This window comes from Papio anubis, chromosome 7 (assembly GCF_008728515.1).
Source record: "Papio anubis isolate 15944 chromosome 7, Panubis1.0, whole genome shotgun sequence".
Lineage (NCBI taxonomy): Eukaryota > Metazoa > Chordata > Mammalia > Primates > Cercopithecidae > Papio > Papio anubis.
The window spans coordinates 55,647,148-55,664,648 of record NC_044982.1 but is presented as its reverse complement, the minus strand read 5'-3'; the positions used below and the strand labels follow the sequence as shown (position 1 = coordinate 55,664,648).

Here is a 17,501-nt window from a genome sequence, read left to right as displayed (position 1 = left end):
GGCAAAGCTGTCATTTTTCCCGAGTGCCCTTCTTTGACCCAACACAGCAAAGGCCCAGTTTCTGGTATTCACCCAGTCTCTTGAGTATGATAGGAATGCGACATTTAAACACAAACACCACCAACTGGGTGATGGGGAGAACGCACTAGAGTGACGTGTTCAATGAACACAGGGATCATTTCTCAGTGCCAGGCATGTTCTCCTTCATAACCAACTTAGTAAATTATATCCTTGCAAAAGTTAGAGCATCCTTTAGCTATCCCAGTAATTCCCTAATAAAAATGTTCTGGTGGCATTGCTTCTGTTCTTTTGAGTAAACTACATAAAGTAGGCTGCCTATCAGGAAATGAGATTTGAACAGGTTTACCTTTTCTGCTAACACATTTTCCAAATTTCGCTGAAGTTTGTTCGTCAGATTCTCATATTCTCCCAACTTCTCTGCATTTTCCAGAAGCTCATTTTCCAGACGACTGTTTTCCTGAACAAGCATGGGGAAATTAAATGTGGCACAGATTAAGAAATTAGCAAACTGTGGTACCATTTTATATACAGCATAAATCAGCACTGTAGATTAAAGATGTTTATCCATCTTAAGAGCTGTAGTAGACTACAGGAGGCAAAAGTAAATATAAAAAGGTTGATATCTATTTTATAACAACAAAATAAGTTTGCCCTTTTGTTTTTGACCACATAGAACTGTGCTGTCCAAAACAGGTAGCTGCTAGCAGCCACACTGGGTACTGAGCCCTTGAAGTGTGTCTAGTACAAACTGTAAGTTTAAAATAGACACTAGACTTTGAATAGCCCCAAAATGTAAACTAGCTCAGTAATATTTTTTGTATACTGATTGTGTATCAAAATGATAATGTTTTAGAGATAACTGGATTAAACAAGATTATTTGAAATTAGTTTCACCTGTTTCTTTTCACCTTTCAATGTGGTTACTTGCAAACTGAAGTTATAATGTAAGCCACATATGTGTATCTATTGGACAGCATTGCAGTAGAATATGAAAATATTCTCAATATATAGTAATGACAAATGAAAGAAAATGATTACAAAATACCTTGTTCAGCTGCCAGCAAAAGAGAACTCAGAAAAAGTACAAAAAGTAGAGTAACTCTAGGCCAGGCATGGTGGCTCACGCCTGTAATCCCAGCACTTTGGGAGGCAGAGGCGGGCGGATCACGAGGTCAGGAGATCAAGACCATCCTGGTTAACACGGTTAAACCCCGTCTCTACTAAAAATACAAAAAATTAGCTGGGTGTAGTGGCGGGAGCCTGTAGTCCCAGCTACTTGGGAGGCTGTGGCAGAAGAATGGCGTGAACACGGGAGGCGGAGCTTGCCTGGGTGACAGAGCGAGACTCCATCTCAAAAAAAAAAAAAAACAAAAAACAGTAGAGTAACTCTATAATCAATTTATTGATATTATGATTTGGTATATATTTAATGTATAAATTTATTTTGGTTTAAAGATGTAAAAACTGTACATATACATTGCTCATAATTTGTATATGTTTAAATATTATAATAAAATAACACATCGACTAAAACCCACAAAAGTTTTTTTTTTAAACTTAAAAGGATCTGTATATATAGTATTTTTAAGGAAGATTTCCAACCACATTTGCTAACACACACAGACAGACATGCCATTTGACATTTTTCTTTTCCCGTGTTAAAGGCTAATTGGAAGAACATCATTTTTAAAGTACATTTTGCCAAAAGAATACAGAGCCAGTATATTTTTAGTATATTCTAGTTCATACCCTCATACAGCAATATAAGTAAAAAATAATGTACTTGGAGCATTTAAAAAACACCACCTTCCCCTAAAATGCCAGTTCTATAACATTAATCTTTCAAAGTACGTCTAAATGGAGAGGCTAGAACAATATGGAGTAATCTGTGTATCGGGAAGTGCTGGTGCTCTGGAGATTGACAGATCAGATACTATTGCTATCTTGGGGAGGGAGGCAGATGTGGATACAACTCCGTATGACCCAACAGGAAATGTGCTCTCTCTTGGCAAGAAACAAGTAAATGTAATGGGAATGAAAAGGTGATCTGGCCTGCAGTGTTGGGGAAAGCCATGAAGGAGCATAAATGTGCTCTGCCCTCTGGGGCACAGAGAAAACTGAGGTAGGGGCAGTGGGGTGGAGGAGGGCATGGCACTGGGACTTGCTGGCAGCAGCTCAAGTTTGAAAGGTATGAGGACGAGCTGCCTTTCAGGAGCCTTGACTGTTAACACATTGTTTTTGTTGTTTTTTTGCAAAGGGTGGTAACAGCATGATTGTAACTGATCTTTAGTTGAGTAACTGGTAGCCATATGGAGGTGGAAGAAATGGAAGAAAGAACTGTTCAGGATACACATTAATTAGCTGAGACATCATGATGAATTCTGAACCTAATCAGAGGCTGGGGAAATGCAGAGGAAGGAGATAAATCTGAGAGTCACTTCAGAGCATCAATGTAACTTACAGACTGATGAGTAATGATGAGGGAAGATGACGAAGAATTTTAGCTTCTGAGACTTACACCTCATGGTGTTGATGTTGATTAGGGAGAAATTCACGAGATGAAATAGTTGGATGGCTAGGGAGTGATAATTAGCTCAGTTTTTGATGTATGGAGTTTCAAGAACCTTTCATGATAGCAGTAACAGCAAACATTTCGTACGTACTTATTATTTCCCAGACACTGTATGTGCATCATCTCATTTAGTCCCCACATCAATGCGATAGGGTAGGTATTATTATGGTGCCCATCAGGCTGAGGAACCTGATCTAAGTTTTCAGTAAGTGGTGGTACCCAGATCTGAACCAGGCAGCCTGACTCCAGAGCCCTTGCACCTTATTATCTGGTGTAAGAGTCCAGTAAAGAGAAAGATCACTTCTTTCACTGAGGCACAGGAAAGAGGGGAGGATGTTTGAGCGACAAGGCACATTTGGAGGCCAAGGTGGGAGGATCACTTTAGGCCAGGGTTCGATACCAGCCTAGGCATCATAATGAGACCCCGTTTCTATAAATTTTTTTTTTTTTTGGATGTAGTCTTGCTGTGTCGCCCAGGCTGGAGTCCAGTGGCACAATCTCTGCTCACTGCAACCTCTGCCACCCAGGTTCAAGCAATTCTCCTGCCTCAGCCTCCTGAGTAGCTGTGATTACAGGCATGCACCACCATGCCCTGCTAATTTTTTGTATTTTTAGTAGAGACAGGATTTCACAATGGTGGCCAGGCTGGTCTCGAATTCCTGACCTCAAGTGATCCACCCGCCTAGACCTCCCAAAGTGCTGGGGTTACAAAACACATTTTTAATTAGCTGAGCATAATAACATGAGCCTATAGTCCCAGCGACTTGGCAGGCTGAGGCTGGAGGATCACTTGGGGCCAGGAGTTTGAGGCTGTGGTAAGCTATAACTGTACCACCGCGCTTCAGTCTGGGTGACAGAGTGAGACCCCATCTCAAAACAGAGAAGAAAAGGCACATTTGGAGGCCGGGAGAAACAGGCATCCATGTAGCAGGAGGCAAGACCATCTGCTGAGAATGAGGGGGGCGGGCAGGCAAGGAGACGGGAATCTGAGGGTGAGGGCCAGGTTTGGAGTAGCAGCGGGAGGAACAAAGGGGTCAGCCAGGTGCCAAACAGCCCTGAAGACCTAGTGAACCCGCAGTGGGAGAGAAGAACAAGATATGCTAATCAATACCGTGAGCAAAGCAGGAGCCTGGGTAGCCCTGCTGAAATCCAGATTTTAGCAGTGCCCTGCCAAGTCTGGGTGAAGACTCAGCTGGGCAAACTTAGAGGATTTTTGGACTGAACCCTGTACAAACATGCCACTTCCAAAGCTGTAGTTTTCCACGTGGTGTTCCCAGCAGGGATGCAGACCACAGAACTAATAAGATGATTACCTTTAAAGAGAGGGCAAGGCGGTCTCGGATATAGTTCTCTTCTGTTTTTGCCTTTTCAATTTCCTGTTCAAGTTCTAAACGCTGCTTGCCTGCCTGCTGCAGGATTTGCTCTCTCTCTTTTCGGAGTTCATTTTTTAAGGCTGCTATTCGCTCCTTGTACTCTTCATCCAGTTTCCTGTAAGGAAGAAAAATGGACAAGCTGCCATCACATCTTTCAGAGGTCCCAGTATCGATCTACCAAAAATGGAAACACAGAGGCACAGAGATGAAAAGCACCTGGATAAAATGTCTAGTGTACCCAGCTTTCCCTTAGGGCTTGACACATCTGAATCACTCCAGCCAGGTGTGGCCAACAGGCTGGCCAGCAGAGTCCCCAATGCACTGTTCTGCCCCTGCAACTGCAGGCGCCACTGCGCTGGGCTAGGGTGGTGGGTGAGGAGGAGCCTCACTGCTGGCCTCACCTGAGGTTGTACTCATTCCGCCGCTCTATGGCTGCATGGTGATCATCCACCTCCGAGGCCATTAAAGACTTAAGCTTCTCGGCCTTGTCCAGATCTGATCGTAGCTTCTCTTTTTCTCTGACCACCTGATCAACTCGTTCCCTAGGATCATAAGTACACTGAGTTAATGGGAAACTGTTTCTAAGCAACAAGTAGACCCAGAAAAGCTCTCATCTGGCTTGCATCAATGCAGAAGCAAAACCAAGACAACCAAAACCCTCCCAAAGCAAAAAGGCATTCCACCTTTCCCTTCAAAAGCCCACGTCAATCTAAGTTCTCCTTAATTTTCCTATGGTTTAAGGAAGATGTGCGCAGCATTTGGATAGAAGATGAGTGACATTTCCATACAGAATAGAAGGATGTCTATCCAAGGCATCCGAATGACTTGCTGGACAAGTAGGAAAGGGAATGGGGCAGGCGAACCTTCTGCTCAACTCACAACAAATGCCGGATTTCAGCCTTAAAGCTGGCCAGAGCCGCCTGGTGAATGCTGTTCTTGGTGACCAAAAGTTCATTTTCAAGGGCCAGTGTTAATTCTGTCAAGTTGATGTTTCCATCGAGGCTGAAATCCAAGGCCTAGAAATCAGAGCAAGGCATAAATTCAAAAACGAATCACTTATTCCATCCTCTGAAAGCAGAAAACGTGAAGGCTATACAAACTCTGAGAGCTGACAATGATCCAGAAACTAGACAATTCCATTGCTTTAGTGATTGCTTAGGAACAGCTATCAGTCTAGAACATAGTTAAGTTTTCTCTAAGGAAAGCATAACATGGTTATTTGTGCTAAAAAGAAAAGAAGTTATCTTGGCCAGGTGCAGTGGCTCACGCCCATAATCCCAGCTCTTTGGGAGGCCGAGGCATGCGGATCATTTGAGGTCAGGAGTTCAAGAGCATCCTGGCCAACATGATGAAACCCCGTTTCTACTAAAAATACAAAAATTAGCCGGGCATGGTGGTGTGCACTTGTAGTCCCAGCTACTTGGGAGGCTGAGGCAGGAGAATCGCCTGAACCCAGGGAGGTAGAGGTTGCAGTGAGCCGAGATCGCGCCATTACACTCCAGCCCAGGTGACAAAGCAAGACTCCATCTCAAAAAAACAAAACAAAACAAAACAAACAACAACAACAAAACTATCTGGCCCTGTAAATAAACACAATGTAAGAGTATTTCTCATGTCAATAATCTGGGGATTAAAAACATGGAAAATACTTAACAAAAGGCTCCTAGTTAAAAGGGCTAAAAAAAGTTACCTCTTATCTTTGAGACCTTGTGAACAGATGTACCATTAGGGAGAAATAAAATCAAATCACGGTTTTCAAAAAAAAAATTGAAAATTTTCAACCCTTCTTCGGTTTGTCATTTTTCTCAATTTTAGCTGCCACACCTTCAGGATCTCCTGGCTGTTCTCAATGCCCTCTTCTTGCCAGGTGTCGAGTATTCTCTCCACAGATGCATGGCCCATCCCATCATCCAGGCAGGAGAAGACCCGAAAGCCAATGGTACTCGTCATTGCTGATGGGGTTGTGGTACGTCGTCCACTCTCATCAAAAGACTGGAAGGAGGAAGAGACTTAAGTAAGCCTGGCTTGATTCCAGGTATTTCAACAAGATATTGGTCAGTCCTGACCACGGTGGGTAGAAGGCATGTTCGTCTAATTTACCGTGCCAGGAAAAAAGTCGTGCAGCCTCTCTGATCTCTGTTCCCAAGTGAGTCAAGCCTACAGAGCTTAGCAAGACCAACTGTTTTGGTAGAGAGTTCTATGACATAGACGGGATACATCCCTAATTAACACCAGGTTTCTTCTGACCCAGAGCTGACATGACAAGGCATAATTAGTGGTCTTCCCATTGTAATTTATGGTCATTTCTCAAACCCAACCTTCCCTTCCTAATGGTTAAGGCTTTCTAATTCTTCTTTTGCTTCCCTCTCTTTCTTTAGTATTTTGTTTCAGACAACAAATTAATTTATTAGACATTACTCAAATGGGTTCTAACTTTTATTCACAAAGAAAGCACTTTTGCTTATTTTTTTACCTGCATGGAAAGGTGCCTTTTTAGTTGTCTATATGGAGTAGATGCTGATGGTGTAAGGGATTTTCCATTTTTAAACAAACCATAGAAAAAATCTTCTACACTCATTGTACCGTCAGGATCCAGATTATGGAATACTTCCTCGAGCATCTAGAAAAGAGTCACCACATATTTTAAATACTCCGTTGAAAACAACACAAGACCCAAAGTATACTTCTGGCCAATAGTAATCAGCACCATGGTTGGTCCCAGGACTCCAGAAATATAATTATGCCCCTTTATCCTCATTTTACTGATTTCCATTTCGAGTAATGATATGCCCTCCTCCTTCACACAAACTAAATAAAAGTCAATTTCCAACATCTTCATAATCTTATGCAATTTAGCAATTAACTATATTCTCTTTTACTCACACTCCTACAATAGGCAGTCTTTAATGTTGTTACACATTATTCTTAGAAATTTTAAAAAATTACCTAAATAATACAAAGATAAGGCTTTCTGGCTAGGCATGGTAGCTCATGCCTGTAATCCCAGCACTTTGGGAGGCCGAGGCAGGTGGATCACGAAGTCAGGAGATCGAGACCATCCTGGCTAACACGGTGAAACCCCGTCTCTACTAAAAATACAAAAATTAGCTGGGCGTGGTGGCGGGTGCCTATAGTCCCAGCTGCTTGGGAGGCTGAGGCAGGAGAATGGCGTGAACCCGTGAGGCGGAGTTTTCAATGAGCCGAGATCACGCCACTGCACTCCAGCCTGAGCAACAGAGCGAGACTCTGTCTTAAAAACAAACAAACAAAAAAAAGATACAGCTTCCCAGTGTCATAACAGCAGAAAGTGGTTAGACATCTGTTACACCTTTACACTGTGGTGACCCTCGGTGATATTTTCTTTATGTTGAATTTTTGAAACTGGTATGCTAACACAGCAGAATTTGGTCTGGGACAGATTACAATGATCTGATTACAATTCAGATTTGGGTTCTGAAATCCATAACCTGGGGTTTAGAACCTTACTTGTAACCATACTGAGTGTGTTGGCTTTTTGCTTTAATGTTTTAGCGCAGGAGAAACAAAGATTTTATGTGTGTGCAATAGATGGGTTCCAAGAGATGTAAAGGCAAGGGAGTTTTGACTGGCTAGTCTGCACTCTCGAATGGTAACAAATAGCCCCTATCCTGTAATAGGGAAGGGAAGATTGGGCTACAGCCCCATCTAGAAGTTTGCCTGGGAATGGCTGGTTCCCTAGCTCCACAGAGGAATGGGAAGGTGAACAGAGAAACGTGAATCATTGAAGCCACAGAACGAGGAGGAAAGGCAAAACCCTCCTACTAGCTGTCAGATTCTTCTTTATTCTGGGGGCTAAAATGTTTCTACAGGAACATGCCTCCAATGTACAAAATGGAAATCTCTTGGAGAGCTTGTTAAAATGAAGACTCTAATATAGTAAGTCTGGTGGTGGGGATTCAGATGCAGCATTTTTAACAAGCTTGCAGTTGAGGCCCACGCCACTGAGCAGTAAGCAGACAGAATAAGCAACAAATTGCTCTTGTTGCATTTGAGCCTATAACTGGACTCATTCTAACACAGACCTAAATTCTCTGCAACACATTCTCAAAATTTTAATATTCATTTTGTAAATCTGGACTACTGCTAGGATTTACACAATCTCATTATTGTTGATTTCATTCTTTGTGTAAGGGCTTGAGGCAATTCTTTTATCTCAAATGTTTCTTCCCCCCAATTCATATCCAATAGGAAACATCAGTTTCCATTCTTGCTTTCATACTACTTCCTCTGGAGGGAACTCTAAAACAAGAAAACCATTCTAAGGAGTGGAAACGTTTGCAAGAAGCAACAATCCTAAAAGAGGATCAAATCAATGGAGAGATATTTGGGGCAAGATTCTGAGGTTGCCAAGATCCCTTAACTTTTCTATCCTATTCTTATCAACCAAAATAATACTCTCCTAGAGGACAAGGCTTTCAGGACCATCATACCAGAAATTACAGTCAAGTCCAGGTGTGTTGACTGAAGTTAACAAGGTTAAAAGTTTGGCTCTAACCTTAGATCCACACTGCTTGACCTGTGACATTAGCCAAATCAGTGCACCACTTCCAGACTGCCTAAAGACCTTGCACCTGGGAAGTCCTTCCAGTTATTTTAGGTGGTGGAGTGGGCAAGTGATGAATAAAACAGTGTGGATTCAGAAGACCGGGGGGGCTAGGCAGAAAACAATGCTGGTTAAATGGGCAACTGGGGCACGCTCTACACGTCGAGCAGGAGCTGTCTCTGGAACTGTGAGGACATTCTAATTCCCCAGGATACATGGACCAGGTCTTTGGATGGTTGGTTTATGGAAGTGTAAGTTGGAAAATAATCACAAACCCACACACTCAAAGAGGGCCGGAAAATGATGTCAATGAATGAGGCGAGATGGGTTTAAGACATCAGAAAGTAGTGAGTGCTGGGAAACCGAACACAGGGGTGCGTGTTCTCTCCAAAGGAGCTGGCTGCATCTTACTGTCCACAAAATGGAGCCAAATCTTTGGATTTTGAGAAAAATCTCCTGATTTTTTTTTTTTCAATGTAGCAAAAAGTTCAATTTTAAGGACACTGGGCATGACAAATAAAATAGGATTGGGGCCAGATTTGGCATTAAGCATGCTAGTTTGCATCTCTGCCTCGTCACTGTTCTTGCTTTTGGAAAAGAGTGTGCTAGTTACAGGCATAAGACAGTGACTCTACTTCCCCTTCATCAAAGCAGGGAACAGCCATGATTTCACTCTCTCTACCTATACAATGAGAGGTGACTAAATCTAAAATGGCTTTCAGTTGTAAAATTTTAGGATTCCAAGTAAATGAGATCATCTTGAACTTCCAGCTCCTCTGTGGTTTAGAGCTAGTAATACTAAGTACTACAGTATTTCACTATTTTTCTTTAGCAGGAAAAACACTAAGCAAAAGCTGTATTCACACTGCTTGTCCTCAGGCCAGAGGAAAATAACTAAATGTGCTATTTCTTTTCCTGAGCTTTGGAAACTCCACCACAGAAGAAAATGCAGCTTTCCACAAACGGCTACAATTTATTCCAAGAATTGGTTTTAGATAAATAATCCAAGTTTGTGCAATATTTTTTTGGCAAAAACAACCCAAGATTCTGCATACTGCACTGATTTACAATTCAGGAGAATGAATTTAATTTTATGACTCAATAGTCACCAATGAAAAATAAATGACCACTGAGCCATTAAAAAGATAAACAAAGGGTATATAATGGTCAAATACACACGGAAGAAGGGGAAAACAACAACAAAAAATTTCTGTAAGTCAGGCTACTTGGAAGCTTTTGATAATAAAGCAAAAGCTATTATTTGTTTAGAAAAATACCACTAAACAAATATTTCTATTATTTGTTTAGAAAAATAATACCACTTATTTCCTGAGCAAGCAGAAAGCATGGTTTCAAATATCATCATAATCAAAGATTCCCAAAGCGACAACTGTAGCCCTAACCTAACTCTCTCCAGGCCTTATTTTCAGCTCGTTGAAAGGCACATCTTAGAATTATTTCTGTTCTTATGTTTCACGGCTATTCATGCACCCAGTCCTACCAGTTCCTCTCTTAATTTTTTAGAAAACATAAAGCTCAGAGTTTTCCCAAAGAAGAGTCTTTTGGGGGCTCCTTCAAAACTCTTCTTAGTACTTTCAAAACAACCAATCTACCCTTTACCATTTTCTCATGACCAGAATATTGTGATGGCTGCTGGCTGCTCTCAACCAAGGCTCTCTTCATGCCAATATGTAAAAGCAGTTTAGCTCCTCGTCAGCAAGCAAGATTTTTCTCTATATTGCTCAATCTGCTTAAGAACTCAGGGATGATATTGAGATGTTCTTTCCAAAAACTTAAATTTATCCTTCTGGCCTACAAAATACTCCCCCAACTCAAATCTACTGAAATCCTTGCTTAATTCTTCCTCCACATGTTTTCCACATTTTACTCTGCGAATGGCACCTCTACAAATACATGTGACATCATGGCTACACAGAGCTAGTGCCTGACAGTTTCACATGGAGTAACCTGCCTAGCACAGTGAGTTTGCAATAGCTGGGTAAGTGTCAGCCCTTGTCAGTTTTTCTTTTCCACAACACAACAAGAGCTCCTCAATGACAGAATCTGTATGAATGACTTCTTAGGAAAAATGACTTCTTAGGAAAAAAATCTTTATGAATGACTTCTTAGGAAAAAAATCTTTATGAATGACTTCATAGGAAAAAACAAGCTGCAGAGAGCCACACCACAGCTGTTCCTAGCCTGTGGCCAGCTACGCTTTTACCATCACTATTATTCCTGAATTACACTGCAAGGCTCACCTCTCCATCCACACTCTGTAAACCGTACTGCTCACAGATGGAGACCAGCTTCTTCCGGTTCAGGTGACCATCACGGGTGATCCCCAAATCTTCACAAACTTCTTGCAGTTTCTCTTCTATCCAGTCTTGGGGAGGCGAAGATCCACTCTGTGAAGCATTCAAGTCATCTGGGTTCCAAAACCTTAACTGGCCTGAGAGAGAAGCAAATGTTGCACGGTTTCCAAAGGAATTACAAAGAGAGAGTGCCTATTCTTAAAGAAAACTGTGCTTTCTGAAAATCAATATTATATGAAAAAGACAATAAATGTCAATTCCATTTTGATTTGGTCCTGAAGCTCCCATGAAACAGAATCAATGGTTCTAAGGCTGCAACTAGAGTAAATGGGTACTTTTTGGCTCCCTGACAGTCATTACTGTGTAATAAATATAATCTCCTGTGCACTATTGCAAAGTTCTAGGTTTGTTTTATTTCAATACTGAGCACATCACAAGCTTAGGCTACAGTGATCATAAGAGAAGGCTGGTTGAGGGCCATTATCGAGAACTCTATAAGCTCGATCTCAGCTATAGCTACCAGAATGTATTACCTCCACTTTCTTTCCAGTCTAAGTACTACAGCATCTTTTACTGAAAAGAAAATAATCTCATGATAAAAGTCTCAAGATGGCCTGGCACGGTGGCTCACACCTGTAATCCCAGCACTTGGGAGCCAAGGCGGGTGGATCATGAGGTCAGGAGATGGAGACCATCCTGGCTACAGTGAAACACCGTCTCTACTAAAAATACAAAAAATTAGCCGGGCTGGTGGCTGGTGCCTGTAGTCCCAGCCACTTGGGAGGCTGAGGGCGGAGAATGGCGGAACCTGGGAGTGCGTGATTGCAGTGAGCCAGATCCCGCCACTGCACTCCACCTGGGCTTACAGAGCCAGACTCCACCTCAAAAAAAAAAGTGTCAAGATTAGCCTGTTCCCAAATCTTTACATATGAATATTCTGACATACAGAAACCAACAGTTCAACTGAAAAAAAAAAAAAAAAAAAAATCAATGGTTGCAAGCTGTAAGTTCCCAGTTATCTATACATTAAGGCAAATTTCATTTGAAGACTTAAGGATCAAACTACTTATTTAAAAATCAAAACTGCTTATTTATTCTCTATTAAAAGCCCTCACTTGTAAATTTTGCTTTACACATTAGAGATTCTGTAAAGTCATTACTTAAACATGAGATAATTACTGGCACAATTTTGTGTGCTTAGAAGAACCTCAGAGGGTTGAAAGGCATATTTAGTGCTACTCCCACTCTTTACTGACAGGAATTAAGCCCATTACTGCTGTGGCGTTTCAACCTAGAGAACAGGTTGTAATTACACTTAAGTACAGTTAATCCACAGAGGGTTGTGAAGTGGGCTGAGGTTCTGTTAGCTGAACCACAGTGCCATCTTGTGGCCAGAGGATCAACGTGTTCTGATGCTTCTGAAACACATTTGAAACTTGTCAAAGGATGCATTTTTAAATTAACTAATTAATTTACATTGTTATTTTTATTTTTTGAGACAGAGTCTCTTCTACCTCAGCCTTCTGAGTAGCTGGGATGACAGGCACGTGCTAACCACACCTGGCTATTTTTAGTAGAGACGGGGTTCGCCATGTTGCCCAGGCTGGTCATGAACTCCTGGGCTCAAGTGATCCTCCTGTCTTAGCCTCCCAAAGTGCTGGGATTACAGGCGTGAGCCACTGTGCCTGGCCAAAGGATGCATTTTAATAGGTCACTATTTAGGACTGTTATAAAATTAATCTGAAAGTCTGGTTAACAGAGAAATTAGCCCGTAAGTGAAATTATGTATCTCAGTTACCATCTCTTGCACGATATTAAATGCTAGGATTTTAAAACTAAAAGCTATCAATTGTGAATAAATTTTTTGTTGCTGTTTTTCTTAATGTTAATTCCCAGCTGGCCTCTAGCATAAGAGATCAGAAAGACAGGGTGTGGAGAGCACCTGGCAGCCCTTCCCTTCCAGGCACGTCCTGACACACTCGGCTCTTACCTTCCGCTTCATACTCCTCACTGCGTTGCGTCTTCCAGTGCTAGAGGAGGCAAGAGAAGATTAGTGTGCTTTATAGCTTATTCAGAAAGAACTATCCTAGCTTTTCCTAGAGCAGATCACTCTCTGGCTCTGAAATCATCATCTAAGTGAGTCACATAATTTCAGGACTCTCTAGTGTATCCATCTAGATGAGTGCTCTTCAGTTAACCAGCCAGTCAGGATGAGACTCCTAAGAAACACCACACAGCCTTCTGCAGCATTTCACCAATGATTTGTCCTCATTTACTAGGTCACTTATTCAACAGCAAAACCTATCACAACCAATTAAACCCAGCCAAAGCAAATATCCAGTATCATCAACCAACAAGTATCTGTACACATGCATTTATGAATTTATTCTTCAATAAATGTGTACTGAGTGCTTCTTTTTGTGCTAGGTACTGTGCTAAGTCTTGGTAATACAACCACAAACAACCATGAACAGGACAAACATATTTCCTGCCTCAAGAAGTTTATATGCTAATGAAGACAAGCAGACAAGAAAACAGGAAATACAACAGGGTAGTATTTTAAGCGCTACGACAAGGAAGTTCAGGATGCTATGTGGCTACACAGATGGGATACTTTAGACTTGGTAGACCAGGAAGAAGCAATGTCTAAACTGAGACCTGAAGGATGAACTGCAGAGAGCCAAATGAAAAGAAGGGGACAGTTGTTATGTGCTGAAGCAAGAAGGCAAGAATGAGCCTGGTTTACCTGTGGCATAGTGAGGAGAGAGATGCAACTTAAAATAAGTAGGCTAGAGAAAGTGTAAGTAAAATGTACATTATCAGTAAATTACATTAAAGGCAGTTCAATTTATCTGAATTGGACCATTTTGCCACCTTATCATGCTTCATTACTCCTGCCTCTTCTCCAAAGTCACAGCATACAGTTGTAATTTGTGTACTGCACAAAAGTGACCTGCTAAGGGCACAGGTCAGGACCAAAATTCAGCCCTTGCTCCACTGGCTGGGGACGGTACAGGTCATCTTTTGACCAGTTGCAACAAGTAGGTCCACGGTGGCTGTGGCTTCCAGCAAATGGCTTTATCCTCTCCAGCAAACTGCCTAAAACTAATCACTTACGGGGAGTTACTACAACCATCAAAGAAAACCCTGCTAGAAAAGGTGAATCGCCCTTTCCAAATGCGGCTGCTGTCATAGCAGTGATCCAGCTTTATGAATGAAGCTGCCTTTGATAACAAATAACCAGCACATTTTCTGGGTAGCTGACCTGTACAAGATTACTTGATTTCTTAGAATCCGAAAATAAACTCGACAGGAAAGTCAGCCTAATTAATACCTGTCTCTAGAACTTGGATTCCTCATGACAGATGGTATGCCACGTAAAATTTTTAGATGAAATGTTGTTTGCCAGTAGTTCATTCAAGTTAATATGAGTTGAAATTCTTCTGTCAGGCAATCTACCCTCATCTACTTTATTCTCCACACTCAATAGTGGTAGTTCTCTCCTCTTAAATGAGGTCCAACCACCTATCATGGTTTCACAGGTCCATGTTTTACTTAGATACTTAAGATAGTACCAATTCAGAGAGTTCATTTAATTTGACCATACCAAACTGACAATGCTGAGATGGGTTACTGCTGACAAACAGTCAGCAGTTTGGAAGACAAACTTGTTTGGAAGACACCAAAAGGCCATAACTCAAAATGCTGAAGTTCACTACAATTCATGCAGATTACAATGGAAAGTCACTAATAAACACAGTATCAGTGAAAAATGAATTAGGAATTAGGACACGGTGTGATTTTTGCTTGTGATAACGATTTCATCAGCTCACTGAGCCTACATTTCTACATAAAGACGTCTCTCCAATCTAGTGGATGTCTGAGGCATGGTGGGGATGGGGAGTGAATGGTAAAGTCAACAGTCCTTCATAAATTTTCTTATATTCTCATTTCTGGTCAGAATTAAATTGTTTTTGCATAAGAAAATTTAAAAGAACAAAATCATCCTGCCTGTCTGTCCCTCCACATTTATTTCCCTGTTCAACACAGCAGACAATTTAAATGCTCATACTACTCTGGCATCCAAAATTATGAAAATTCATTATTTAGCATACCAGTTGGAAACACCCCAGAACTAAATCCACTAATTCCACCTATGACTAATAAAATAGGGTTTTATGGTCTCAGAACCATTGGTCAAAACCTACCAAATCTCAAACGGGATGATTTCTAACAGCAGAAACAAATGGGAGAAATGGCAGGAGAATGTTATCACTGGCCCCAAAACATAAAGAGAGTCCCAGTTGGAATATACAGCTGTAAAAATGCAACATACACACCTTCGAAAAATCCTTGTCATTACTAAAGCATTGGCTCATTTACTTCTCAGTTCATCTGAAAATAGTGAGCACAGAATTCAGAGATTCAGAGAAGATGCTCCAATATACTGCTTCCAACATCTTATGAGTCTATGGGACTGGGTGCCTATGTCTGATTCACTCTCTGGGATAGCACTTCCCTGCTGCCTTCTTCCCTGGATTCTTACTCCTAACTAATAAGGGATCGAGTACGGGGGCCACTGCGTAGACTTAGGAGCCAGAGTGCCTGGTGCTAAATCATGGCTTCCCTATCAGGTTGGCCTTAGGCAAGCTTCTGACGACTTCTGCCTCAGGTTCTCTGTCTCTAAAATGGGAACGAAGTAGTACGTATTTCATGGAGTTATGGTAAAGTGCTTAGAATTGTGCCTGGCACATAGTAAGCTCTATACAATTTTGTTATTTTTATTGGACATATGTTTATATGATACATGCAGAATGTATTTTAATTTCCATATTTAAACTTAACGTATTCAATTGGGTCGGCCTGGGGAGGTATCTGTCATTCATATACATTTGTAAGAAAAATGCCAAGTCTTCCCAGCAGAGAAGCAAGAAACACAGACAATTCACATAAGAGGTTACATAATTTAAAAAAAAAAAAAAAAAAAAAAACGTGGGAAGGTTCATCTCAACAGCAATCAAAGAAAGATTAAAACCAAGAAGTCATTTTGTTCCCACAAAAAGGTCATTTTGTTCCTATTAAATTAGCAAAGTATTTAAGATATGACTTCTACTATCATCAAGGTTATGATTTAAAATAGGTCTGTTTATATGTCATGGGTAGCACTGTAAATGGTTATTACTTTTAGTAACGTAATGGCTTTATGTATCAAAAGCAATAAAAATGTTCATACTTTTTGGTCCAATAATTTCACTTGGTATTCAAAGACAATAAAATCGAGGAAGAAAAGCCATATGTGTAAATATGTACATCACAGCACTTTTTGTAACAAGAAAGTATTAAAAACAATTTAAATATTCAACAACAGCCTAAAGTATAATGATACATTATAATGTAGCCATTAAAAGCACAATTAAAAAACCATATACGAACATGGAAAAGCATCTTATGAAACGTTAAATGAAAGACCATTACAAAAATGCTATCTATACAATGAAAAAATGTTTATACAATTAGACAAAGGCTGGAAGGAAACGGAGATAATAAAAACAGATGCATCTTGGTTGAAGGATCATGGGAAACAATTTCCTTTTATTCTTTTACTGTTATAAATGTTGTTTATGCAACAGAAACAGGTACAACTCTCACTATTTATTTGCCCACTAAGTTTTCACTAAATTCATTTCCTGTGACTTGGGGGCGGGATAAAGGGAAGCTCCCTCCTTTGGGTAAATATTGCTCTGCAGCATCTGCAACATCTCCCCATATTATGACAGATGAGGAGGTTTGGTGGGAAGCCCAGGTGCTGCTCAGGCTGGTGAATGTTGGATGCCAAAGCCTCCTAAATTTAGCAGACTGCGGCAAGATCAGAGACACTCAACTGTGACCTGCCTTGTGCACTGAGACCATCCCAAAGAGACATTCTTGAGGAGGTCCAACCCAAAAGTGTCAGATATGGCACAGCCTTCAAAAGCCCAGACAGCATCCTCATCTTCAATGATTTCACACAAAATCTTAAGGCAAGTGGGGGTGGAGGTTGGGGGAAGAGGATAAACATGGTTTTTGTTTGGTTTTGTTTTTAAGACAGAGTCTCACTCTGTACTGCAGCTTCAACCTCCCAAGCTCGGGTGATCCTCTGGCCGTCCCCGCCGACCCACCTACAGGTGTCTGCTACCACACCAGGCTCATTTTTGTACTTTTTTTTGTAGAGATGGGGTTCTGCCATGTTGCTCAGGCTGGTCTTGAATTCCTGGACTCAAGTGATCCAGCCACCTCAGCCTCCCAAAGTGTTGGGATTACAAGTGTGAGTCACCGCACCGAGTCACTTTAAACATGTTTTAAAGTCTTCTGGGAGTAGCGGTATCCCAAGAATTCCTTTGTAAGAAACACAGATCCAGCCAGGACCACCCTGCTAAAAGGAGAAACAGGCTTATACTTATGGCTACATTTTCATTCCAAGACCACCTCAGTTGGAGATGGGGCTTACCACACAGATATGAGGAATTCTGTGCTTCTTCCTACCTAGTCCCCACCAAGGATCTGTTCCCTTAATCAGAGAGAGAAAAGCACAGGGTGGTTGAGCATTTGTTATTAAATTGCTATTTCAGGGGGGTGGGTGGGGGAAGATTCAATTCATT

The 17,501-nt window shown here is 41.2% G+C and overlaps 1 protein-coding gene across 24 annotated transcripts in view; it reads right to left on the bottom strand.

Annotated features, from left to right (window-relative positions):
• NIN (ninein) overlaps window positions 1-17,501 on the bottom strand; it is a 109,034-nt gene that overhangs the window by 46,700 nt on the left and 44,833 nt on the right. For 23 of the 24 annotated variants that reach the window (XR_649716.4, XR_001904784.3, XM_009211523.4 and 20 more), the window contains 8 exons: window positions 12,854-12,893; window positions 10,810-11,000; window positions 6,440-6,586; window positions 5,791-5,958; window positions 4,846-4,982; window positions 4,368-4,508; window positions 3,907-4,081; window positions 368-478 (listed from right to left, as the gene is read on the bottom strand). Coding sequence is in view for 22 of the 24 variants with exons in the window: in XM_009211523.4 (XP_009209787.2) it covers window positions 368-478; window positions 3,907-4,081; window positions 4,368-4,508; window positions 4,846-4,982; window positions 5,791-5,958; window positions 6,440-6,586; window positions 10,810-11,000; window positions 12,854-12,893 (1,110 nt within the window). In the remaining 2 variants the exon portion in view is untranslated. The other variant, XM_031668121.1, reaches the window with a different exon arrangement.